This window comes from Lonchura striata, chromosome 1, assembly GCF_046129695.1.
Source record: "Lonchura striata isolate bLonStr1 chromosome 1, bLonStr1.mat, whole genome shotgun sequence".
NCBI classification, from domain to species: Eukaryota; Metazoa; Chordata; class Aves; order Passeriformes; family Estrildidae; genus Lonchura; species Lonchura striata.
The window spans coordinates 39,903,031-39,929,236 of record NC_134603.1 but is presented as its reverse complement, the minus strand read 5'-3'; the positions used below and the strand labels follow the sequence as shown (position 1 = coordinate 39,929,236).

At 39.8% G+C, this 26,206-nt stretch overlaps 2 protein-coding genes across 2 annotated transcripts in view; one reads left to right on the top strand and one right to left on the bottom strand.

Moving 5' to 3' along the window:
• The window catches only part of ATP6V1H (ATPase H+ transporting V1 subunit H), a 47,680-nt gene extending 43,412 nt beyond the window's left edge, over positions 1-4,268 (bottom strand). The window contains exons 1-2 of the mRNA XM_021555697.3: positions 4,156-4,268; positions 2,820-2,946 (exon numbers count right to left, since the gene is read on the bottom strand). Coding sequence (XP_021411372.1) covers positions 2,820-2,923 — 104 coding nt within the window. The 5' untranslated portion in view covers positions 2,924-2,946; positions 4,156-4,268. The remainder of the gene's footprint in view (positions 1-2,819; positions 2,947-4,155) is intronic.
• Positions 4,269-11,148: 6,880 nt separating this feature from the next.
• RGS20 (regulator of G protein signaling 20) overlaps positions 11,149-26,206 on the top strand; it is a 38,186-nt gene continuing 23,128 nt past the window's right edge. The window contains exon 1 of the mRNA XM_077783612.1: positions 11,149-11,271. Coding sequence (XP_077639738.1) covers positions 11,149-11,271 — 123 coding nt within the window. The remainder of the gene's footprint in view (positions 11,272-26,206) is intronic.

Below are 26,206 nucleotides of genomic sequence, written 5' to 3'. Positions count from 1 at the left end.
CATTATAAAAAATGACATGTCCAAATCAAGGTATGAATTTATTTCCTTTGGAAGCACCAAAAGTTCTGCTGATGTTTTCCAATAGCTCACTATAAGGAAACTCCTCAGCCAAAGAAGTAGTTATCTTCAAGAAGCTCCACAATCCCTCTGGCACCATTTAAGTCAATCCTTGAAGCCAGCTTAGCCAGATATCCAGGCTGTTATCAGTAAATATGAGATACAAAACTTGAATTTATTTCAGAGCAATAATAAAGAGGACACACTGTTATTGACACACAAAGGACACCGAGGATCAAAAAGCCTTACTCATCCTCTCATAGATCACAAACAATAGCCAGATGCACTACAATAGCCTCCAAAACCTAGCAAATTCCAAGAAAGGAAATGACTAGTTACTTGCTCCTTCATAGATTCCAGACCAAAACCAAGTCAAATTCTACAGGTAAAATCCAAAAAAGGGCCCTGCCCTCTGATCAAAAGAAGTTACATAAAAATTTGCTGCCAGATTTACAAACAAAACCCCCCATTTCATATACTGCACCAGAGAAAGAGAATCCCAAGAACTAATGAAAATTATTAACAGCAGACCACATAAAAAAAAAAAAAATACTACATAAATTCAACTCCATGTCAAACAGAACCATCCCCTATACCAACAAAAGTAATAGACTTTTCTCACCAGCCCTATAGAGACACCAGAGAAGCAGTGAAATAATCTCATATTCATTTCCATGAAAATTGAACAAGTGTACTCCCACTTTCATCCCAAGTAACTACAAACCAGCTATTCACTCCCACTAGGTCAGAAAAGGAACAGCTGTCCAGGTATCCTTGGGACACACATCCTACCTCACAGATAGAAAGGGCACACAGTTACAGCAAACACCACTTAAGATTGTTTGAGAAGTGCTTGGGAGCTGTCAATGTCAGTTTACCAACCCAACCTTTCTCTTTCACCTGCAAAGACACTGAGTGCCAAACCCAGCCAGGAATTCATCCAGTGTCAGAATCTATGGTATTGATGATTCCGAGATTGTAAAAAGTCTCTTTTTGCCCCGTTGCCAAAGAAGAAGTTATAATTCGTCTGTGCTGGTTTCAAGGTTGTTTATTCTTGCTTATCTCTAACATGTTCTGCTGCCCTTCTGCAGGTCTGTCCTGCAGGGCAGCGTGTGGGGCTCTGCCCTCAGTGGGATGTTACAAACATTATATACCAGAAACTACGTGTGCTATATTTACAATAATGTGCCAATATCTATCTCCTATGTTGAACAGTGTGTCCCCAGCCTAAACCAATAGAAAAATGCCAACACTACAGTGAAACATGGAGGGCATGAAGAAGGAGAAAAAGGACAAGACACACCCAATTTCCTCCATCTTGTCCCCTTTGAACCCCTAATCTAGAATCCTAAAATTTTACTTTTGCACCCATGCCACACCTAATTATTACTTATATCAAACACTCAGAGCTTGTAATTCATCCTGTAAGATTGAAAACTCTTTTCCATGGACAGAGATCAGGGACAGTGTCTCTCGGGGCTCTGTACAGGGGGGTTCCTGACACCCTGCCAGGATCCTAGGCCTTCCAGGGCAGCCAGAGAGAAGCTCTGGATTCTCACAATCCAGTTTAAGAATAGCCTAGCAAAAAAGTTTTCTCAGAAGATCAGTTCCTTCATGCAGATTTATCCTCCAGATATACAGTCATATTGAAAAGAATAATGGATTCTTGGGAATTTAATGAATGGAATAAGCAAGTCTGAAATACACAGGACAGGACAAAGCAGGTAGTCATTAGTAAGATTCCACCAGGTTAGCATTTCTCAGCTCACGAGTACAGTTTTGCAAGGTTATATAATATATGATATATAAATATGTACCACACCAATCAGAAAAAAACCCTATTTTTTATGACTTGGTTGATAATGTTATAATGTTATAACGTTGATAATCAGAAAGCATCATCAGTATGGTTTGTACCTCTACAATCATGAAGATTTCTGCCACTTTAGTTACAAAGCAATTAACTATAAAGTAATTTGCTGTTATAAATAGTAATTTACACTTTGTCAATGTTTCTTATACCTACCTGTCACAAGGAACAGGCTGCAAGAATGTTTCATTTCACTTCAGAGTACAAGTTTCTTCTCCCCATTTCCTACCTCACCCACAAAACTTTTCCTCAGGCTTGTCTCTACATCCTCTCAGGACAGTACTTCTCTTGCTTCTTCTAGTGCCATCACATCCATGCAAAAGGAAACACTAAACTTGCCTGGAACCACAGCACAGCTCTCCCCAGACTGAAGTATTTGTTTCAGCCTATTCCCTGATTTACTTGCTTAAGTTGTCCTCCAGAATTCATGTTCCTTTACTTAAGGTACAGCTTCTTCTCCTGGATTACCACTCCAGTTTTGCTAGTACAATTTGTATTCCCACAAAAAGCCCTTCAGGAAGAGACATACCATACCTACACATAAGACAATTATTACTGTAAACTCTTCTTAATTCAGCAGTCATTCCCTAAGGCTGAAATTGAGACTGGTGTTTGAATTATCAGGAAAAAAAAAACAAAACAGTTTTACCACACATTTGTGCAAACCTGTACTGTTTGGTATTACAGCATTCAGTTGACACAAGTAGAGTTCCCCTTCTGGTAATAAGTCACAAGGAAATTTTCCACAGCCACTTCCATTTAATGTAGACTTTTTCCAACTACTTCCATGCAGACAAAACACTTCACTGCAACATAATGCACCACTGTAGCCTAAAATCTCAAGAAGTCTAACACTTAGAAGAGAAAAAGCATGTGGAAATTTTTTACTTACTGGAGATATGACTGCCAGTTTACTTTGTTTGCCCGAACTTCAGCAGCTTTGGCAGCAATGATGTTTGTTGGGACAGCAGCATCTACAGCCCCTCGGATATCCATCTTGACTGATAATTAAAATGTACCTAGAAATGCAAATCAGATTTGAGACCTCTTATTAAACAGCAGAGTATATGTCCAATATATTAAAGAAATTAAAAGAAAAATCTGTTTCCAGGTTTCCCATTCCTTAACACTGTACTAGTTAGTTTCTGAAAAAATCCAAGTTTCATGAAGTATTTAAAAGGTGGCTTATTGGAAACAAAAATAAGCCATACCTATACACTCATCTGTAGCCAATAATAAGCTAAAAATAAGACACAGACCATTACTAAAAAACTCCCAGTCTTGTGAATCCTTAATGAAATTAAGTTACTTGAATTGAGGTGACTCTTCTGCATCATCCAAGTAGCCCTACAGATAAGAGAACCTGTCTTCTTTCCAGAGTTAAAATTCAGTGCATATCCTCCCCACCCAACATATTAGGACTGATTTACTTCAGGTCCAAGAATATTTAGACATTAGAAACATGCAAACTACAACTTCAGGGAGGAAAAAAAACCCATAAGTATATAAATGAAAACCATGCTACACAGACTTAACAAGAAAATGAAGATCATTAATGTACAGGAAGCAAACTGGAAAATAAATATGAACAGAAGCTCTTTATCAGGATATAGCACATTACCACAGATAGTGACCTTCACCACTTCTTTCCCATTCCTTTATGGTTTAAATCTCCACCTGACTTTGATGCCAAAACAAGAAGTGTGTTGCCAGAGACTCCAGATCCAGCTAGAGCTAGAATTCCTTACAACCTGAACTGTACCCAGCCTCTCCACATAGCCTGTTTCTGGACTGTTCTGGCCCCCTTACAGACCAAGCAAGAACAATCTGGCACATTCAGGCCAACTCCTCGCAAGCACACCCTGCTTTTATGACTGAATGAAAACGCAGTTCTAACAGAAGCAAGCCAAAATTAGGAACTATCCTGAGCAAACGGAGGAGGACAAATGCCCTCCCTCTGAAACCACTTCTATGGTCACACAGGGGGCACCACTACGTCCTTCAATGACCACTGAAGGTTCGCAGGCTCTGACCCACCCAGAGCCATTTAAACACCACCCGAGGGCAGAGTCGGTACCAGCGGTTTCAGGAGCCGCAGTTAAGCGGCAGAAGCAGAGAGGCGCCTGGGGCAGACCAGGCACGGCCCTGCCGTTCCCTGCATCGCTCGGGGCCCACAGAGCCCCCGCCGGAGCCGTGAGGCGGCAGGGCCCGGGGCAGCTCGCACTCACCGCAGGGACGTGCCGGCGGCGGAGGCCGCGCAGGGCTGAGGGAAGGAAGCAGAGGCAGCGATGGAGGGAGGAAGAGCGAGGGGAGCCGCGGGCGGCCCGGCCAGCACCGCCCGCCGCGCGCTGCCGCCGTCATGTGACGCCGCTCACGTGAGCGCGACGGCGGCCGGCGAGGGACACTCCGCGCCTGCGCGCAGCCAGCCGTCGGGCTGCGGAAACCTATTTAGGGCGCATAAACATTCACGTTTGTAGATACCTTCACGTGTCATAGAGACGTAGGATGGTTTGGGTTGGAAGGGACCTTCAAGATCATCTGATTCCAACGCCCCTGCCATGGATGCAGCCCAGGAAAGGGCTGGCATTCCGGGCTGAGGGTACATTGCCAGGTCATGGCGAGCTTCTTGTCGGCCAACACCCTCAAGTCTTCTCCTCAGAGCTGCTCTCAATCCATCCTCTGCCCAGCCCGTGTTTGTGTCTGGGGTTGCCCTGACCCACAGGCAAGTCCTGTGTGTACGTGTATGATTTTACACAGGAGATCTGATCCCGTAGATCTGGGCAGACAAAGCGTGTGCCCACAGGTGCCCGCCTGTGCTGCTCGCAGAAATGGCTCCGCTTTTCCACAGGGACAGCACAAGGCTGGCTGGGAAGGAAACTCGACACTAAAGGCCCAAGTGTTTCAGAAGCTATGGGCTTGAAGTTTTTACGTTTCTAAGAAAAAAAATCTCCGTGCATTCATTTGCTGAGTGAGATTTTCCAGTCATACCGTGCTGAAGCGCACAGACGTACCACTCCTCGTCAGAAATTATCCCGAAAAGAATTTCTGCTAACATATAAGGAGAAAACAAAAATAATCAGGGTTTTTCTGTGTGAGCAGATCAAGGCAGCCAATGCAGAGCTCCCTTAGAGCTGGTCTACTTCTAACTTAATTTTTCTAGGGTCTCTATATTTTCCATTTAGAGGATACACTGTTCTTTAAATTATGCCTGGCCAGTATCTCAACAGGTGGAGGAGTTTTTAACTCCAGGACAGTTGTCACTGTGCCACTGATTTATACTTCCTTCATAGAATTATAGAATTTTTCTTTTAGAATGGGTCTTCCTTCATACCACAAAAAAACCTGGTTGGTTTCTTCATAGCAGAAGTGTAAATCCCAGGTACAGTCCAAGTAACATTTGCATGTCTTTGTGCTTCATCAGAAGAAAGCTCCCTAAGCCCTGTGCACACTCTGTGTCATTTAGTCTGTAATAAATACATCCATGAATGTGATTCCATGGATTACCAAACGTGTGGGATTTGGAGGTTCAATCTAAAAATTTTGTGTTCTTGCACATTGCTACCTCACAGTGTTTAGAAATGCTGGCACAGCTCCCAATCTGTAGCATAGAAATCTCCAGACAATTTTGAAAAATCTGTTTCTTTGAAAGTTTATTTGAATCTGATTTTCACTTCCTAGATGAGAATTAGAATTTGGCCTTATTTTAACCAGTTCGTCTTTTAAAAGAGTGTTTGTAACTTCAGTCCTGTGGCATTCAGTATTTCCTGCGTCTGCTCTGCCTGTTTATGGCATGTCTCACTTGCCACTCCTTTTGTGTCTAGCATCGGGCCTCTGGAATAAATATTTACCTTTTCCACAGTCGTTTCAAATCACATTACCAATGATGGCTCTGCCCATTTTATAAAGAAACAGAAGCCAAAGGTCTTGCAAGATAAACAGAACAAGGCTTGAAACTTTTGAAATGCAACTTGCTAAATGAGGGCTTGTGCTGGTTTTGACTGGGATTGAATTAGTTTTCTTTATAGTGACTAGCACGAGGCTATGTTTTGATTTGTGCTGAAAACAGGGATGTTTTCATTACTGCTGTGCGGGGCTTGCACAGCACCAAGGCTTCTTCTGCTCCTCCCTCCATCCCACCAGTGAGAAGGCTGGGGGTGCACAAAGAGTCTGGACAAGACACAGCCAGGACAGGTGACCCCAACTGACCAAGGGGATGATCCCACACCATATGGCATCATGCTCAGCATATAGAGCTGGAGGGAGAAAATGAAATAAGGGGAGATATTTGGAATTATGCTATTTGTCTTCCCAAGAACCTGTTATGCATGATGGAGCCTGACTTTCCTGGCGATGGCTGAGCACCTGCGTGCCAAAGGGAAATGGTGAATTAATCCCTTGTTTTGCTTTGCTTGCATGAGTAGCTTTTGCTTTCCCTATTAAACTGTCTTTACCTCAAACAACAAGTTTTCTCACTTTTACTCTTCCATTTCTCTCCATTCCATGGGAGAAAGTGAGCGAGCAGCAGTGTGGTGCCTGTTTGCCAGCTGGGGTTAAACCACAAGGCTTCAGAGGCCTGCACAGTGATCCTAAAGCAGTCAGCACATCAGGCTCTGCTTCCATGAAACTTCCTCATTGTCCACAATGATGCTTCTGTCCAAACCCCAAACTGTCCTAGCACTGAAAACACTGATGACTGTGCATTCTCTTACCTAGGCCAAGTATGGTATTCTTCCCATCTTCACCCTTCCAAGCTCAGTTCAATAGTTTAAGTAAACCCTTGAAAGCTGGATCAGCACCTCTTAATGCGCATTTCCAGCTAGCAGTTTTAAGACACAGACAGAGTTGCTCCTCACCATGTGCCTCTATGTCTAGCAGGGTAATATCCTGAATTCTTGTTTAGAACATGCAAAGCCATTTCTTCTGCCAGAGATCACTTATTTCAAGGAAATAATCAAAATGCTGTGATCTTCTTTGCCCAGCATATTTCTCCCAGCCCTTTAGCACACTTCTGGCTCAACCCAAGAGTACTACAGTACATTGTCTGAACCTGAGTACAGGCATGCACAGGATCATGGTTCTCTCACTTCTAGTTCCTGCTTCCAATATTGTTTCAGTACCTTACTGTAAGCAGAAAATAATAATTCATGGCTTCAGTTTGGTGCCCAATGTGATCTCTTGTTCAGAATATGCATCAGGTAATCAGTGGCCTTTTTTTTAATAGCAGACTATTTTTTGCTGAATTCCACCACCTGCAAGAGTTTATCAACATCCATTCAGCCTGGAGTCTGGCTAAAATAAGATGGATTGCTATTTGAAGTCAAAATTTTGATACTACAGCAACATAGTCATTTGTCTGTAGAAAAGAAGTTTCAAAAGGTGTGATTTAGCATTTGACTTCATAAATTTCATACTCTGGCTTTACTTTTCATGTCCCAGGCTGTTTAGAGGCTACAGTAAAAAATATTTCCCTGTAACATTTCTGTAACCTTGGAGTAAGGCATGGTTGAAAGTATGCATCTATGCAGAATGCAAAGCAGAAATGCAAAGAGAGGAGAAATAATTGTAATAGTGGTTACTTTTTTTTTTTTTTTTTACAGATTCTAGGAGGTATTTAAGGAACTATGAGGGTAAGCATGACATCTGTACGAGGCAACGTAATAGAATATCTAGCAGAGGAATCAAAGTAGTGAACCCAATGTGCCAAGTTAAAGATTGCAAACAATTAATTGTTCCTGACTATACCTGCATTGAGATATATTTAATTTACATGCTCTTCTATGCCATGCAATGGAATAAAGGCAAAATATTAACACAAAGTTACTGCAGCTCTGTCATGTCTCACACCTCTGCAGGGTTCTTCATGCGTACAGACAAGGTGTGTAAGGTGTGGAACTCCATCCAGCTCTCCTAGGTTAAGAGGGAGAGTGCAGGCATTGATTCATAAATGAGAATTGTTTTGCACATTCTCTTGAATGAGACTCATACAGAAGAGGGTAGGAAGAAATTAGCAGGTTTCATACTACAGAAGAGTCTTCAACAGAGTGCAAAAAACATCTGATTAGAGTCTATTCTGTTCAGCACACTCAGAAGTGTTTGAGAAAGGACATATACAATAGTGTCATATACAATTATACATATACTACACAATAGTGTAGTGGAAACTTTGCTGGTGACAGTGTTACTCCTTTGACAAATGCACAGAGGAATTGTGGACCACCTTGTCAGAGGGTGGTGAGTAAGCTACCAAGATGTGCTCTTATCCTCCATTTTCAAATACTTGGGCACATCTGAAAATTTTCACCAGTGTGAGTCCCATCAGGCACTCTTTGTGTGAAGGAACTTCATTGCATTGCAAGGGAAAGCTTTGAGAAAGGAAAGAACTGTACAAATTTTACAGGAGCCTGTCTTGTGTGCCTGTCACCACTATGACAGCAAAAGGCAATTCTCAGCAACCAGTACAAACCCATCCTGTGTCATCAGCTTGGAGCATCCCATGGTGCCTTATTTATGCTGGTTGATACTCTGGATCTTGCTGAAGGTAATGACTGTAAAAGTGTCGTGTGTCTATATTTTGGCAAGCATCTATCCTTTAGGAGTCAGGTGTGCAAAACAATTCTCATTTAGCTATTTTTGGTCACATCACTGCTTGTCCATTAACTTCTGGCAATGCAGCTTCATTTGAAATTGCTATGTTTAGATAACTTTATTGATGTGTGAAACAGAGTGAAAAGTGAAAAACACATCAGCATGCAGGAATAAAAGTCATCAATTTCCTGGATCACAAAGAATAAGAATGCTCAGTAGTTTAATACTAGAAAATTAATGCAGATGAGTCATCCTCACACTAAAACTACAGACAGCTGGATTGTGAGACTGTTTTCTCTCTTCTCCTTTCTTTCTTGTAATAAGAGCAATGTATCGTCTGTCACTTATTTTCCAAATTACAGAAGTGTTGTGCACACCTGCCACTTAACCTTTCAGCATTCTGTACATCACCTGGCTCCTGCATATCTGCACAAGTATTTACCATGTGTAGAAGAAAATGCTTTGAAATTTTATCAAAGCAAAACATGCTTAGAAGGTTAGGAAAGTGAGCACACTTCTCTAATTCACAAAATGATCAAGTAAATTTTTTTTCCCTGTCTAATTGTGGAGGGTTGAAGGGGCCTCACTGAAGAGGCCTCCTTGCATGGAAACAGAAGTGTTTTTTCAATGTGAGATGTGGAGTACTTCATTAGATGTTTGTCCTAAGGAATTGGCAAGATTGTCCCATTGTGAACTGGATTTTTACTGCTTCCTGGGTTTTTTTACAGCCAGCAAGCTGTAAGGCTGGATTTTTACAGCCTTGTTTTCTCCTCTTTTTTTATCTTCATTTTATTTTGTGTGTCATGGTGGAAAAACATTATTTTGTGAGTATCCTTTTTAACAAGTAACACCTGCTTCCTGCAGCCTATATAGACTTATCTGACTTTTAGGTCATAGGTCATTTGATAGATCATGGATCACTTGGATCATTTTTCTTTTAAATTAATCAGATTCTGGCCCAAAGGATCTGGCAAAGCTAATATGCCACAGTTGTGCATATGTTATAACAGGCAACCTTCTGGTTGTTCCACCTTTGAAAATAGGTTTTACGAGCTCAGTGAAGGAAGCACACGTCACTTATATGCAATAGGAGTGGTCTTTTTTGGCAGAAATATAAACTAACATGTTATTGTAATAAATGCATCTTCTATTTTTTCCCCCTAGTATAATGGAACAATGCTGTAATGCCAGAAAATTGGAAGTGAAGTGCTATGCAAAAACAGGAACAGAAAGGCCAGTGCAGTACTGTTTGTAGCCTTGACAAATAATGCATCTGGAGTTAAAATAGTATTACTTTAGGGAGTAGGGACACATGTCTCTGTCTCATGTATATTCCATTCTCTGTTGAAAGCTGAAGAGTCTCTAGCCACTTTGAGCCTACAGCATCTCCTTCTTTCAACTCTTGCTCTGTGACAACAGGTTTTGTCTGTGCAAGGTCTATATACCTGGAAGTGTAGAAGGAGTGCTCTTCTCCTTCATCCTCTCAGAAAAAGGTAAAGTCAGAACAGTAGCTTTTTGGAGAAAAAAGGAAATGCTGAACTACCCAGTACTGCTGATGGTAAGCCTGGCTAGAGGACAGAAAAAAAAAAAAAAAAAAGTTGTTTTCCTAATTGTCAGCAGCAACTCTGACAAAGTCAACTTATTACTCGAGCTTATGCTGTAACAGAGTTTACTGTACAATGACTTCTAGTGCAATTTACCTTGTCAAGCCTCATTATTCTTAATTTTTCTCCTTAGCATTTACTGGATTTCTCTGAAAAGAGAATAGAAATGTGACCAAGGTAGCTCTTCTCACAAGAAATGCTATGTAGGCAGATGTGTTATATCTACCTTGTATCTACAATGCTGAATTGTCAAAATTTTAGACTCTTGGTGGAAAAAAAATTGTTGGGTTAGACATATTTTTTAGCTTGAAAAAAAGATGTAAACAATAACAAGTGAATGTTGGCAAAAACCTGGATGCCCTCTATACAGCTGGGAGAAATAACCTATTAATGATCTACCTGGAGCTATAGTCCTTATATTTAGTGTGTCTCTATCCTGAGACACGGCTGCAGCTCATGTGCTGTTTTCACTGGCACTGTAAGGATTAGCAGCAGGCCATCTGTTCAGCCAATGAGGAAAAACATGTGATTGGCAGGTACCACTGACCTAAGACAGACTTCTCCATTTGGTGCTGCCTGCAGAGTGTAACTGTGTGCTGAATTCCTTCTTCTTTCAAAATGTAAATGAAATACATTCACTCTGAGGTGATAAAAAGTGTTTCATGGTTGTTACAGCTTGATTCTCTTGCATGTTGAACCACTCTGTGCTTGTCTTTCTCCTTTGCAATTTACTAAAACCTACAAAGTTGTAAATCTAATCTCTAAGCTGGCACATGCTGAAGGGATGAGACACTGCAGATATCTGAGGGCAGATAATCCTGTTTGTCTCCAGAACTGCGGAGGCTGCAGGAAGAACTGGCAAGCTGTGAGAGGCCTGGACATTAGTCCATCAGTGGAAGGACAAGCAATCTTCATGTTGTCATTCAGCCCAATGCCTGGGATTTGGTTTAATTTCATCATTAAATATAAGTGGTGCTTTTCCAAGAAAGGTCATTGTACAATTTGATTCAGGATTAGCCTTTTTATTTCTTGATGTGGAGGCAAGTTGTGCTCTACTTCAGGACTCACAGCTACCATGCAGACAACTGTCAGGCAAAGGAGAACCTCCAAAATGAAGATGAAACAGATATTAAAGCTGCACAGAGGATTTTCAAGGTAAGAAAAAAATTTCAGGGTTAGTTATACAAATGTCCTGTAGGAGGGGGTAAAATGGTGTATCTGGAAAAGAGGAGAAAGAAAATATAAATGTCATGAATAACAGCCATAGGCTGTTTATCACCAAGACATCACTATTCATGCAGTTTACATTTTCCTGAGCCTCATCCCCTGTCCTCTGTTCCTCAGCATGTTGCAACCACAATGACAAAGGAGATGGTGATCCGCCTTCCCACTGTCTGCTTTCAAATAATATAACAAACATATCCATCTAACAAAAATTATTCATATTTTGTGAAGCTAATCTATTTTTAAAAGTGTGAGGGAAAATATGTTGCTTTATGGTGTTTAGGCACTGAAGAGTTCTGCAGTTTTTACTGATACTGTCAGATTATTTTTATTGGTAGTTGACAAAAGATGATATGCCAAAGAAATCAAACTGCATAATACCAATGTCTACTAGGGAGTTACAGTAAATCCTCTTTAGTAAACCTATAGAGTATTCCTTAATTAAAAACAACAATCATGTATCTTCTAGATTTTGTCAAAAGTCTGAAAGCTGCCTGAGGGATGAACTGATATTATTTATTTATGCATGCTCTTATGCAGCACAGGAAGAGAGACAAATGCAAAAAACTGTATCTTATTAAAGTTTTGGGGTGCACTGTTGTGCATGATAGGGGAAGAAATGTGATAGCAAAGTCCTGCACTCCTGGAACCACAAAGGTTGTCTTTTTTCAGACTTAAAGCCAGCACAGAGAGGGACTAAGGCATCCAGTTGAGTTTGTTGGCAGGGTTGGTGAAAGTGAAAACAGGGGAAGAAGCCATTCCCAATTCCACATCTTCCTTACAAATATTCAATTTAAAACTAGAATAGATCTCTCCATTCCACTTCCTTAGCCAAAGTATAACCATTTCTAAGAGACCATTTCATTTGAGTTATAGGAATGCACTTATCAGAAATCCTAAATTACTTTCATTTCTTTTGCTGAGAGAAAATGCTCAGCCTTGTTTGCTGATATCAGAAAACTGTTTCTGATAATGAACAAAGTACACTCTGTTCAGAATTTCATGTCATTCTGTCCTGTTTTCTGTCCATTTGGCACATGAGCCTGGGGACTTCTTGACCCTCTTGAAGGAAAAAGGGTTTTGTCATAGGCCAAATGGCTCCTGAAGTTAACCATTGACAGTCATGGTTTCTGAAATCCAGATACTGAGTTCTTCATAACTCATGTCCCCAGTCATTTCTCATTTAGCCATCCTTTAATTCACTGCAGGTGAATTGTTCCCTTCAGCTTGCTGATTGCTTTTGTGGATGTCGCCTGAATTTGTGGTTTGTTGCTGAGTCTCTTGAGAACATGGTGCACAGGACTGAGTCAGCGACCTTGCAGAGGATAACTTATTATTTCTCTATTCTGCAAAGGATTTATCTGTAAAGGGATATAAATGCCACTGGAATGATCAGAGCCAGCTACTGTCCACAATTCCTTTAACAGCATTGCTACCAGAACTTGGTATCTGTTCCATTTACTTTGTTTAGTGCTTTTGTTTCTAAATGCTGCAGCTCTACTGGTGTGGCTCTCATCCCTGGTAGCAGAGACAGCCTGCAGGGACTGCCCAGGAGATGCTCAGCTGAGTTGAAATTGCTGTGATGTGGAAGCTCAGGTATGAGGCTACATTCTCTGGGGCAACATGTCTCCAAAACTTCATAAACCATATCAGCAAATGATCCTTCCACATATGTAATGTAAGCAATGTTACTGGTAGCTAATGAGTCTACAAGGATTGTGTTAGTGATAGGAAGTTCAAAAACTTACCTGTGTGTACAGCCCTAAGGGCAGGGAACTAAAATGAACTGCAGGCTTTACTTCACATGGGTGGGAAATGCCTTTCTCTTTTACTGATAGAAAACAACTGCACAGAGGGTTTACATTATTTCCTAGTGGTATTTAGGAAAATAACGTCAGGTTTGTAAGGTTCAAGACCAGTTTGTCACTTACACTTTCCACATTAAAACTTTTTTTTTTTAATAACTCCTGGTGACATTGAAATGTACAGAAAGTTCAGATTCTTTTGGTAAAATGTTTCTATATGTGACAATAGTTGATATAGAGAGATTATGTTCTTAGACCTGTAATTTGTGTGACTGACAGGGTCCTTGATCAAACTGATTCCACAATCCTCATTAATTCCCATGTTCCCTTCTACTTTATATGAGATTTCAGATTTGATACTTCTCAATGTGACTGCTAGCTGCTTCTGAGAGCAAGCTGGCATCTAATTCAACATGCCAAAGAGTAAAAAAGCCAAAATATCAAATAAACTTTTCAATTAAAAACAAAAACAAAGCAAAAAACTCAACAACAACAAACCTAAATATTTTAATGGAACACTTGAATTAGGTTTATTTATTATTGAATATTCTTTCAAAGAGAAACTGAATTACAAGATAAATGTTTTTGAAAAGTGGCAGGCAGAGCTTAAAGGCCTTTTAAATTCTCTTCATGACATTTAAATTAAGTCAATGAGTTGCTTTTTTCTATCTCCATTTGCATTGCTTAAAAAGCCTTTCTCTCTGGCATGTTTGCATCTTGATTTATAAAAGTGTTAAAAAGCAAAAGTGAATAAACTGCTTTTTACCACTATCAACACAAAGATACAAGGACTTTCTTAATCCAGATCTAACACAGACACATTTATGTGTGCTCCCAAGGAGCTTTTTGCAAGTAAACAAAATAAAACACGCCTGAAACATTATGATGCCTTGCATCATATGATGCACTGCATAGGGAGATAGTGCAAGGTTTCAAATATATCACTGTTTCTTTCCCCTATGGACAAAATTTAGCTGAAGTCCTGTTCCATGGTCTCATTGCAATCCTCTCCTCAGAAGAGGGTGAGAATGCTCCCCAGAGAGCTGCAACAGTTTAGTTCATGTCGAGATTACACCTGGATAGACTCTGTTTCACTTCTATAACACAATTGTTGTTTCCAAGCATACAGTCTCCAGTCTACAGTCTACAGTCTACACCTACAGACAGCAAGAGACTGGGGAAGTGCAGATAGGAAAGCAGTGTGAGGGCTCTGAGGGCTTTAAAAAGTGTTCATGGACCTGACCAGCCTCTGGGACCTGACCAGCTGGGACCTCTACCCTCACCCATAGACCCAGCAGCTCTGTTTAAGTTGAACCCACAGAGCCTGTTTCCCTGAGCTGAGCCTGGAGGAGTGATGGTCTCCAGTCAAGTGACAGCCATGTGGTGGAACCTCCCACCCTGGGCTGACTTCCTAGCTTGACCTTGGCTGTCACCTGTCAGTGTGGGCTGGATGGCTGTGGGACCTGATTGTAAATCTGATCTGAGGAGTTGACTTCCACCTTGCTGTGATACTGTTTTATGATCTGGATCTTTCTTGAATTTGTCTCTATGTTCAGTTAGCCTTGATCAAGTAGTGGGAGTGGGATGTGGGATCCCTTTGCTTCCAGCTCTCCTCCTGTGAGGGGGCAGCCCTGTCCTTGCTAGGGATTGAAGCAGAATCCTTTGTAATTTCTGCTGACCTTTGCCTCACCTGTAAGTGTCGCTATAGGACACGAGAAAGCACAACACGAGCCACTACGATGGCAAGGTAAAAAAGAAGGTTTATTTTCTGACTCCAACTTTTATACTTTTCCAAAGGTGACAGTGGATTGGAGAGTGAATGGGCCACCTCTCCAAAGACATTGGACAAACCACCAGTACATCAACTTCCTCCACCCCCACGAAGGAATGCAAAACAATATGTTGTTTATAGAAAATGTGTGGGAAAGTTTTCTAACAGAATGTAAACTCAGAAGGCTTTAGAAAATCTTAAGAATCAGGGCAACATGTAAGGGCTTTCTTTCCTCCACAAGACAGGGAGCAGAGAGGTGAAGAAAAGCATAGTGTTAAGTGAGAAGGTACGTGCCAAGGAGATGCAGTGAGCAAGTATGAATCCTCCTTAAACAATAACCTGTAGGCTGAGGTACTGTGACACCTGGTTATACCAGCATGGCTTTTCTGCTTGCCAAGTCCTATCCATTTAAATTCTGTGTGTGGGACCAGGCAGAAATGGAAACAGCCTAGAGCATGCTGTCTGAAGGAGCAACCTCAGGGAAGTATGACATCCTTCATTCTTGATGTAGCTGATCTAGCTCTGCAGGAATCCTTTGGGCCTGGAGATGTCCAGCATTATTCTATGAACTGCTTGTAATGTGAAAGTCACTCATGACCATGCATAGCTCACCTAAATTATTTGGCAACTGCTCTGAATCATAACTTCATTGATAAAATATAAATCCATTCACAAACAATTCCAGAAAGGTCAAAAATCATAGAAGTTGTTATTTGTAAAACTTTGATGCCAGTTAAATAGTTGCACTGCTTTTATCCAAGTACTCCAGTGTCTTCAGCTGATGAGTGCTGGCAGTCATTAATTGTGTTACTCTTAACAGTCCCTCAGATGTTGTCTTTATCCGTTGTAAGAGTAGGAAAAGTCCTGGTGTTAGTAAATATACTCACCCTTTTCAGTCAATATAATCCCCACCAAGTATGTTTGCAGTATGTTTTTCATACTTAGTCACAGTAGTATTTGTGTGTCTGAAAGCCTGTGATTGTAAGAGGGTGTTGAGAACAAACCGAGAACACACTTCTGTTCTTCTGAACAGGTCTTGTACAGGTTTAACAGGCTGAAACATAATTTAAGTCACATATTATGTTTGAGATGGGCAGGGAATGTAAACTGTATGGCTAGGGATTGAACACCATTCAGATGCAGCCAGCATTCTTTGTCTATGCCAAAATAGTTATTCTTACACAGAAGATGTAAAATTTGATACATGTTTGATACTTTGTTTTATTCAGGAGCAAGGTTTCAAAGGGAGACAGAATTCTGGGAGAGGTACAGGAGTATTTTGGGGCATTTAGGACAACCAAGTTGTAAGCAGCTAGTCATACTGACAACTTCTTTGATGATACAGTATACTGTTTGATAGGGAAAAGAGTGGGTATTATGCCAAATAGTTATAGACTAAGATAATAAAATCATAAGCACTTAGTTTTAAAGGTAAGCAGAGTTATTTCTAGGATGTGCTGGAGATCATTATCTCTCTGTGATGTTCTCCGGTGGTTAATTTAGTTTGCTGGACATGTATCCTTTATAACAATAGTATATCTTGTCCCTGAAATGCTTTCACTAGTTAAGAAAGGACTACTCCTGCACATTTTTACAATCAACCTTTATAAGACCTGCAGTGTTGTCTTGGTTTCAGCTAGGATAAACTTAATTTCCTTCCAAGTAGCTGGTGCAGAGCTGGTGCTGTTTTGGATTCAGTGTGAGACTAACTTTACTAACAAAGTGAAGTTTTAGATGTTGCTAAACACTGTTTGCCCTAAGTCAAGGACTTTTCCATTTGCCATGTTCTGTTGGTGAGTGGGTGCACAAAAATTGGGAGGGAGCAGGGCCAGGAGAGCTGACCCAAACTGACCAAAGAAGCATTCTATATCTTAGGGTGTCATGCTCAGTATATAAACTGGGAACAGCTGGCCAGGAGAGCTTGATTCAACTCTATGGGTCCTGCTGGGGACAGTGGAGGAGCACAATGTGCTGTGAATGAGGCAGCCTTCAGCAGACCTAGCCTTGGAGGACATGCAGTGAGCCACTGGCTTAGCTTCTGTCAGTGCATGGGACTCATTTTCACCACTTGCTGGCTACCCCTGCACAGCCTCCCAGTGATCTTTCATGTTGGCTTTGGGTTCTTCCCACATTTCCTCCCGGTGTCCATAGTATACTAGTCTGCTCCCGGTAGCCCAAACCATTAAATATAACTTCTTTTAAAACCTTATCTTTTAATCTTTAGCATGAAAGTAAGAACAGATTAATGTGGCTTAAGCAAGAATTGTTCTATCAGACAGAAAAAGTTGTGGTCTTTTACTGTGGGGGTGTGGGACATGTTGTCTAGAGAGGTTTTGAAGTCTCTGTCCTCACAGGACTCCAAACCCTGCTCAGCACAGATCTGGGAAGCCTGAGGAACAAGAGGCAGAACTAGACAATATGCAGAGACTCCCTCCCAATCTCAGCTATTCTGTGAAACAAAGAGCTCTTCAAAGAGTCTTTCTTTTTAAACTGTTCTGTAATTACATGGCATAATAATATTTTTAATTCATTAATTCTTTTTTTTTCTTTTTGAATCCAGAAATATTTTTCAGAGAATAGCTGGCTGTATTGCTCTGCATTGTCTATGAGCCAATAATAGCTGCATAGACAGCAATCAGAGGGCATTCTTTTGTAAAAGTTGTCAAAATAATAATGTACTACACATTAATGAGTGGATTACTTGCATATTAATTATGTGCAAATTTTCTAGACCTCATAGGTAATTTGTACTAATTTGCAATAATGTGTTTTTCTAATTTAGTGATTTACATATTTTACTACTGAAATAGTCCTAAAGCTTCCTTTTGACATATGCACCTTTGAAATGGGAAAAATGCAGATTCCTGGGCTGATTAAGATATTGCTGTCAGAAAGAATATGAATATGAAAACCAGAAGGCAAAGTGCTGTTACACTAGTTCTGGAAATTTTTCAGCAAAACAATCCTAGACTGACCTGAACTACAGAGATTGTTTTTATTAATTTACAATTACCTTCTTTAATTGGAACAAAATGTCATGCTGATTAATAAATAACCTACTCAGCCTAAATCTAGATCAACTCATTTGAGATATGGGTAGCTTCAGGTTTACAAATACATTAATTTACTATATCCTTTCATCATCAACAATTAACAATTTAGATAAAGGACACTGGGAAAAGCAACATTTCTCTGGAAGATCACGGAGACCTTCTTAAAAAGGCATCTAGTTTGGGTGTCTGGGAGTCAGAAGGAATTTACCTTTGCTCCATGATATACCTCTCACACTCAAACTTGATGAAAGTAAATGACTTTTGGTAAAATACAAAATTAAAATTACATACCTTTGCTTCACCATCCCAGCATAATGCAATTGGTGTTGCTGTGACTTGCAGTTCAGCCTCAGTGCCATGATGTGTTAGAGATCACCCAAGCATATCATTCCCATTGTACTCTGATTTATTTCCAATACACCTTATTTCTAATCAAAAGAGGAACTGCTGTATGGGTTTTTTTCAGCTTATATTTGTCAGGGATTTCTGAATGCCAGAGGAATCCTGCAGTACCAGATTAGCAAATCCTTCCAGTGACCAGGAGAATGATGTGGGGTGCAGTATCATGGTAATCAGAGGGCTGGAACAGCTCTCCTATAAAGACAGGCTGAGAGAGTCTGGGGTTTTCCTGTCTGGAGAAAAGAAGGCTCTAGAGGGTTCTGACTGTGAGGGTGGTGAGGTACTGGAACAGGTTGCCTAGAGAGGTGTGGGTGCCCCATCCTTGGAAGTGTTCCAGGTTGAATGGAGCTCTAAGAAACTTGGTCTAGTGGCAGGTGTCCCTGTTCATAGGGTATGGGAGGTTGGAAATAGATTATTTTTAAGATCTCTTCCAACCCAACTCATTCTATGATCTAAGATTATCAGAGGCAGTTCTGTGTTGGAGTTTGAAAGTGTCATCTGACATTTGCTGCTAGGATCAGCCTAAATATCTCTGCTTGCTGTTTAAATTCATTACTCCTTGCTGTGTATACAATGAACATGAAGAGTAATTTACTTCTTCTCCTTGTAGAGAAGGAGTATACAATGCATGCTACCTGAGATACATTTCTCATGAGTGCAAAGACACAAAAATAATGATTTCCACACATGCTTTTTCACAGTAATTTCTTTCCACAAAAATTTTGAAGACTTCACAGAAAAATAAAAGTTTATTTCAAGCCTTTTAATACTTACTCAGTCCTACATTTGCTGGCCTCTTCTGTGCAATAAGGACAGTTTTTTACTGCCATTTATATGTGTCTTTTCGTAAAGCATATTCAACTGGTCAAAAAAGAGATGGAAAAGGAGATCAGAATCCTATCAAAAATACCTTACTTTCAAAGCCCAACTCCACGTTTCTAGCTGACAGCTAGGTGCATCCTTCTGAGAAGACCAAAGCCATAGCCATGCCAAGTCAAGAATTGCAGGGGAGAAACCATCACTTTTCTCCTAGAGACCACACAGGGGATGGAAACACCTTGTTTATGTACAATGTAAGTAATTGTATATTTCTTCACAAGCATTAAAATTTAAAGGTGAAACAGGCAGAACATTATTTTTCCATCAGACTCATCCAAAACATGGGCTAAAGGGTAATATCTGGGAAATGGCAAGAATCTGTGAGCAGGTGAAACCTGACTTGCAGCAGCCTGTGCCTGTTCACTGACAGTTCTGGATGTCTCGGAAGGCTTGGCCTTTCCCAAAGCCTCTCCCTGTCCTAGTGCTGATTCCAAAACCTTCAGGAAACTAGATGTTGACATCTTTAAACTAACAGATACTTATTCTACCACCTCATGTGGTTGGAAAGAGCTCAGGAGGCTAATTACCTTCAGTATTATGCATTTAGTGTCAATCTCAAAATAAATCCAATCTAAAATACCATATCAACTGTTAAAGGTAGGAGTGGGCTAAAATAAATCAGCAGCTGCCCAGTGATGCCTGCCAAGCAGCAGCTGATTGTCTCACAAAATGTCACACACTGTAGTAAGCACTTAATTACTCTCACAAGAAGGATGGAATTATTTTCAGGAGCCTGGAGATGTCAGGTCTATGATGAGGAACTCATACAGAAAAGGGGGAAAGGCTCAAATTTGTTTTGTTATTTTTTTTTGTTCCAATTGTAAACAGAGCTTAATTTCAGGAAGTAGCTGTGATTTTTCCTGTGACATTTTGTGTAATTTACTTTAGGACTAAATAAAGAAGAAAACAGTTCTCACTGTTCTGTTTACTTTACTGCTTCCTTTGAGAATAATTGAGTTAAGAGCAGAAACAGTGGGTCAGGCTTAGACCAAAATAGGATAAATTATTTGTTCTTCAACTGTAAAACAATTTATTATGAGAAACAGGTGGATTATAATATTTTAAAGTATTCATTTACTTGCATTGCAATGCTTCATTTTGTAAAATCTATACTCTTTTCTTTTTATTACCAAAACAATTTGTTCAAACACACAGATTCTTATGAAACAGTTGTATTTGGGGAAGAAAATCTCCTTTAAGGGATTCCTTGTTCATGCTGTCGTTTAGTATCCCAGATGAGCTGTGGCACTCACACCCTTTGTGACTTTTGGTACTTGGAACTCATGCTCATATTTGCAGAGGTGCTCAGACTGTGCTGGAGAATCTGCTGAATTGCTCCTCTCTGACCCCTTGTCCTGCTTTTTTCATTTGCAAATTGTTGCAAATTCTTGCTGCATTTACTGATTTACATTACCGAGAATTCTGCATGGTAATGCACAGGACATGTATAACATTTATATTTGAATATGGGCTCTCAGTAAGAGGGTTAAAGGATGTTTCTCAGTTTTTATCCAGATCTTCTGAATGGTTCAGCATGGAATAGTTTTCCAGTCATAAGACTGACAAAGTGAGTCACAGCCCTTAAAAGCCAAGGACATTTCTTCCAGCTAGCATAGCCTAATGTTCACTGAAGTGTTTGATTCTGATTTTGATGACAGACTAGTCTTTCTTATTGCACTGCATTTATTCTGTTCATACAGATTCTGTGCAGGTAAATGCATGCGCTTCATTTCAGTTCAAGAATAGTGTCTTACTGAATGATTTACCTGGCATGCTCTGGTTATAAAATTGATTCAGACTCACAAAAAAAACCTATGCTTTCTCATTTATCCCTCTGGGTTCTAAACAGGCACACTTTAAACAGGTTCTTACCAATATTTCCAAATCATCAGGAGAAATAAGTTATAGGTGTTAACAGAACACAGGAAGAGGTTGGGCTATTGTAGACAGGACAATTTCAGTCCCACTTTCTATTTCCTTTGTTTGGTCAGGAGGTATGTTTGAAATTAACTGCAGAAAGGAGGTTGGAAGAAACATTTTTTCTGCCCAGGAGGAGAACATGATCTTTCAAAACAGTAGTGTAGCAGAAGGAAACAAGCCTCAAGTGTAGTCTTGTCAGTGAGTTGATTTGAACAGTGAGGCACAAAGATGGGATACAAAAATAGGAATGTGCAAAATTCTCTCCATCTGGAGTGCTGTTCTCCCTCTCTCAGGACAATTTTAGGATCCAGAGCAAAGTGCAGTGCAGGGAAACATAATAGACAGCCCTGAGGTGGCCAGAGGAAAAGCCCGTCCTGCAGAATGGTGGGTCAGTCTCTCTGTACATCAAACAGGAGAAATGTGGTTTCACAGGAATGCATCAAGTGCCTCCCTCAAAAGCTCAGTAACTCTCAGTTGGTTTTTTGTTGTTGTTTTATTGGCTCATTTGTTGTGGTTGTGGTTTTTTGGAGTTTTTTGTTTGTTTCTTTATTTCTTTGTCTACTTGAGATCCTCTGTCTTTAACTTGTAACTCAGTATCTGTGCTGTTGAGGGAGACCTGGAAACTGATAGCATTTGTTATGCTGCTTCAAGCCTAAGGCAAGCACAACATTCAGCCAGTGACTTGGACTGTCTATAATTACAGTCTCTAATCTAGGCAGATACTCCTGTAGGGGCAAAATCACATAAGGCATCTCTGAAATAAATGTTAGTGAGAGATTGTTCAAGGAAACTCCAGTGCTTTCTATTCATTTCCACAGGCATAGCATACTCCCTTCTACATAACAGGGATAACCTGACCTCTTTAAGAGAGTATTTGTTTGGTACCACTGATAAAGCAGTACACTGGGATAGATAACACTTGAAGTCTTCCCTTTCTCAAAATATGTTCACAGCTTCTTCTCACTATTATTCTTATCAAATTACTTCCTTTTCCTCTCATTATCATTCATATGTCTTTTTATGATGCTAGATAAATACTCCTGGTCACCAGCTCAATCTAGTTTGCAGTGAGTCAAATACAGAGTTTTGTTTTCATGCAGCACCATCCTGCAACATTCTCATTGATACTGACCTTTAACCTCACTCTTCAGCAGTCTCTCATTGCCTGTTCTTTATTCTTTTGTTCTTCTTTTTCAAAGGAATTATAGTGTATTTCTCCTTTCATCCTCTCCACCACCAGTCCTACAAGTACATTATATTTTCTCCCATCAGTCTTTTAACATGGCTGCATAATTTTCCAATTGATCCATATTTTATAAAGTCCAAAACCTGATGAAAATTAATGGCAAAAAATCACAGTGTCTTCCTTAGAAATCTTGTCAAGCTGGAATGTTACTGTGAAGCCACCTTGTGCCACCAAGCTTTCAGACTCACTTTGAACTACTCAAAGACTCTGAAGCCTTGATCTGTTCAGGGACACTGGTTGCAAATTGCCCCGTTAATCTTCCTATCTGAATCGGCTCTGGAACGTAACTACAAACTGCTCTATAAGACCTAAAAATTGCATTTGCAATTTTTGAAAGCTTTGATTTCTTCTTTAATTTAACTATATTTACTACCTTGCAAGTAAGAATCCTGTGTAATAATTAGTTATGTGTGATCCAGAATATCAGAGATACTTCTGCAGGTCATGGGTGGATAGGTACCTCTTGACTGACAGTGATACTATAGAGATATTTTTACTTTTTCTATCATGAAAGAAGAGAAATATTGTTCTCCAATCGATCATTTAATTTCCATATGCGCAGAGAAGAGGAGCCCTAATAGCACAAGGAGGATTAGTGTTTTGGCACTAATCCTTAAATGTTGAAGTTTCCCATTCAAATTGTAGGTGCACAGTGACACCTTCTGGAAGCTTGTAATGAGCATCCCTGAGCCAATTCCTCCATCGTCCGGAAACTCACAATTTTTGCATGCAGAAGCAAATCTCTTTCTGATCAACATTTTGACCAGAGACTTCCTTACAGGGTCTATCATGTCGCTGGCACATACACTAACAGAACATGGTCGTGATGGAAGAGATTTTTATTTTTAAATCAAGCCTGATCTGTAAGGGTTTTCAGTTATTCCAAATAATTCAAAGGTTTATGGGGAAAAAAATAGAGAATAAGAATTAGATAGATATGTATGCTAACCTCATGGTTTACAACAAAATGTAGTTGGCATTATATTTTTCATTATTTAATGTCATACATCAAGTGAGAGGATTAGAGAATATTGTGAAGATTCAATTTGCCAAATTAATGTGACAAATTAAATGAATGACAGAGTTTCTTAATGCATTTGCACTTTAGCAAAAATATCATTTTTGTGTGTGTCACATTGCAGTTTCTAATTAGACCTTCTCTGCCCGAGCCACCACATTCCTGTGGAGTCTGTAAATCTGCCAGAAATTCTGCATCACCAAGGATTTGAAGCATGAGTTGGACCACAGAGCAGGCCAAGGGCTGTCCAAGGGCTCACAAACCCCACAGAGCCCACACCCATCAACTGGCTTGGACCAGAATGGGGATATAACCATCACTAAGCTGACTCTGATGCTCTGAAACAGGCATTCAGTGCCAAATCAGTATCACTGGAGAACATATCCTTAGCTGTAAGATTGAATTACATCGCAAATGTTATTTCTCTTTAAGTTTCCTCTGCCTTAGAAGTAATAAAGATGTGATATGTAGGAGTAGAAAAGAAACAGAGTTGTGAGTGGAGACAGCAGAGGCTTCCTGCAGCTTTGGAGCAGACACTGAATGATATAAATACTGAAGCTAAGGGTTTTGTCAGAACATACATATGGGACTGGACAACCCTGAGAAAATATATCACCCTAGAAAATGACCTTACAGTGATGAAATAATTATCAAAGCACTAAGCAGAGCCAGCAACTGCAAAAAATTCTGCCTGCACTGAGATCTGAATCATGTCTAACCATGCTGATAACATTTCAAGCCCTAATGTAATGCAATCACAGGTTTTAGCATCAGATCTTAAGGAAATCTAATCCTCCAGAAAAGGGCTAAGAGACGCTCTGTGACTGCATGGACATGACAGTGGGACTTGCACACTTTGGCTTGCACAAAATAAATTCTACTGATTAGTTAACACACCACTATCAATGTTGATGAAAAATTAATCTTAACAGGCATCCCTGCAAGTAGGATAATTTAGTTACTGCTCTGTGGGACCATACTACTCTATGGTTGGTCTTACATATTTGAAGATGCCAGTTTATTCTTCCTCCCATCAACTTTGAACCTATATTTCCTGCTTGAAACCAACTACTGATAAATCCAAAAAGAAATATGGCTTATGCCTATAAGAAATTGATGTTGAAAAAACACAAATATTTAAAAGTTCAACAAAGCTGCTTCTCATAATATCACTGGTATTATGTTCACTTCAAAATATGGTTATTTAAATGCATCTTTTATTTTATTTTTCTTTTTATATTTTTAGTTTTTATTAAGGGGTAAGGGAAAGCAAATAAGTTTAGCTGAAGTCCCTGGAAACTCCTTCTTCTTCTGAAAATATCTCCTTTCCCAGAAAAGCTTATCAGTCTTCAAAATGGTTTGTAACAAGTGCACTTTAATGTCAATGAAAGGGTAAAAAATGGCTTCTTACTCTCTGTTTGAATTGCTCCCTAATTCACTATGAATCAGCTCCATTCAATGGTCTAGAAACTCTCTTTTTAACAATTTAAGGGGGCAGGAAACACTGAAATAGACTAGAGCATAAAAGCTGACACAGAAATGTGTATGACCTGTCCTTGGGTAGGGAGCAAGTTCAGGTATGAGACCAGCAATCAGCCCTCACACCTTAAAGGCACACAGGCCCCCAAAAAAGCTGATATGTGCATTATGTCACCCATTAATGTGTGACTGCAAGAATGCTGGAATACAATGTTATTAAAATACAGATACACGTTCCATATTATTTTTCTTATCACCTCTCCTGAACAGTGAGAACAAATCAAAAAGGTGTCATACAAGTTCTCATTTAAAAAATAAAATAAAATAAAATAAAATAAAATAAAATAAAATAAAATAAAATAAAATAATAACAGATTTCTTCATTTCCCTAAAGGCAAAATTAGGAAAACATGCTAACTGGACAAGTTTGCAGAAAGAGGAGGGTGGAGTCTAAGAAACATCCAAAAGGACAATATTAAATAGCAAAGGTACCCTCATATAAAGCCATCCCTTTCTGATTTAGAATTTAAAAATCTACTGCATGCTGGATAGAATTTCCTCCTAAAAATTTATCAAGAGCTTATGAGTCTAATGTGAAATATTCAGAAAAGTCAAGTAAAGGGTGGAGGTGGGTTTTCTAATGCCTGATATACTGGTAGATAATACCAATATTGAAACCAGATCTCCTGATCTATTATTTACCATGTATATTACAGAAAAAACATGCCACTATAAAGAATAATTTTATTAAATGCACAGCTTACATGTAAGGTCTCAATTTTCCATATTTTATTTTTTGAAACAGAAATAAGTTCAAGGTCAAATACTCCCGAGCCTTGCTAGATTGACATTTTGCTTTCCCTCCATCCCAGTGAAGTTGAATTAATCTGAACAAAGTAGAGCAGTAGAGGGAACCAAGAGTAAGGTCACAGAGGTACATGCAGAGCAAGCTGCTCTGATGACTGAGGGAATTTTGTTTCATGCATGAGAAATGCACGCTCACATTCCTTTAGAGAGAGAGAAAGGGTCCCAGTCTGTGTCTCTCAGCTCTCTCAACTCTAAACCCCATTTCATCAAAGTCCAAGCCCTTGTTTATGCAGTTCTGTCTTATGCAGCTGGATATCAGCTTGCATCTGTCATTCTCTGGGAAAGAAGAAGATTATTACATTAACAATTTTGTGAGGACTTTATGCCTCCACACCATTCAGCTGTTTCAGGATGTAGATGTGTACACATGCAGTGATGCAGAGGTACCTGCCTACAGACCGAGTTGCCTACAAACCCTAATCACTGGAA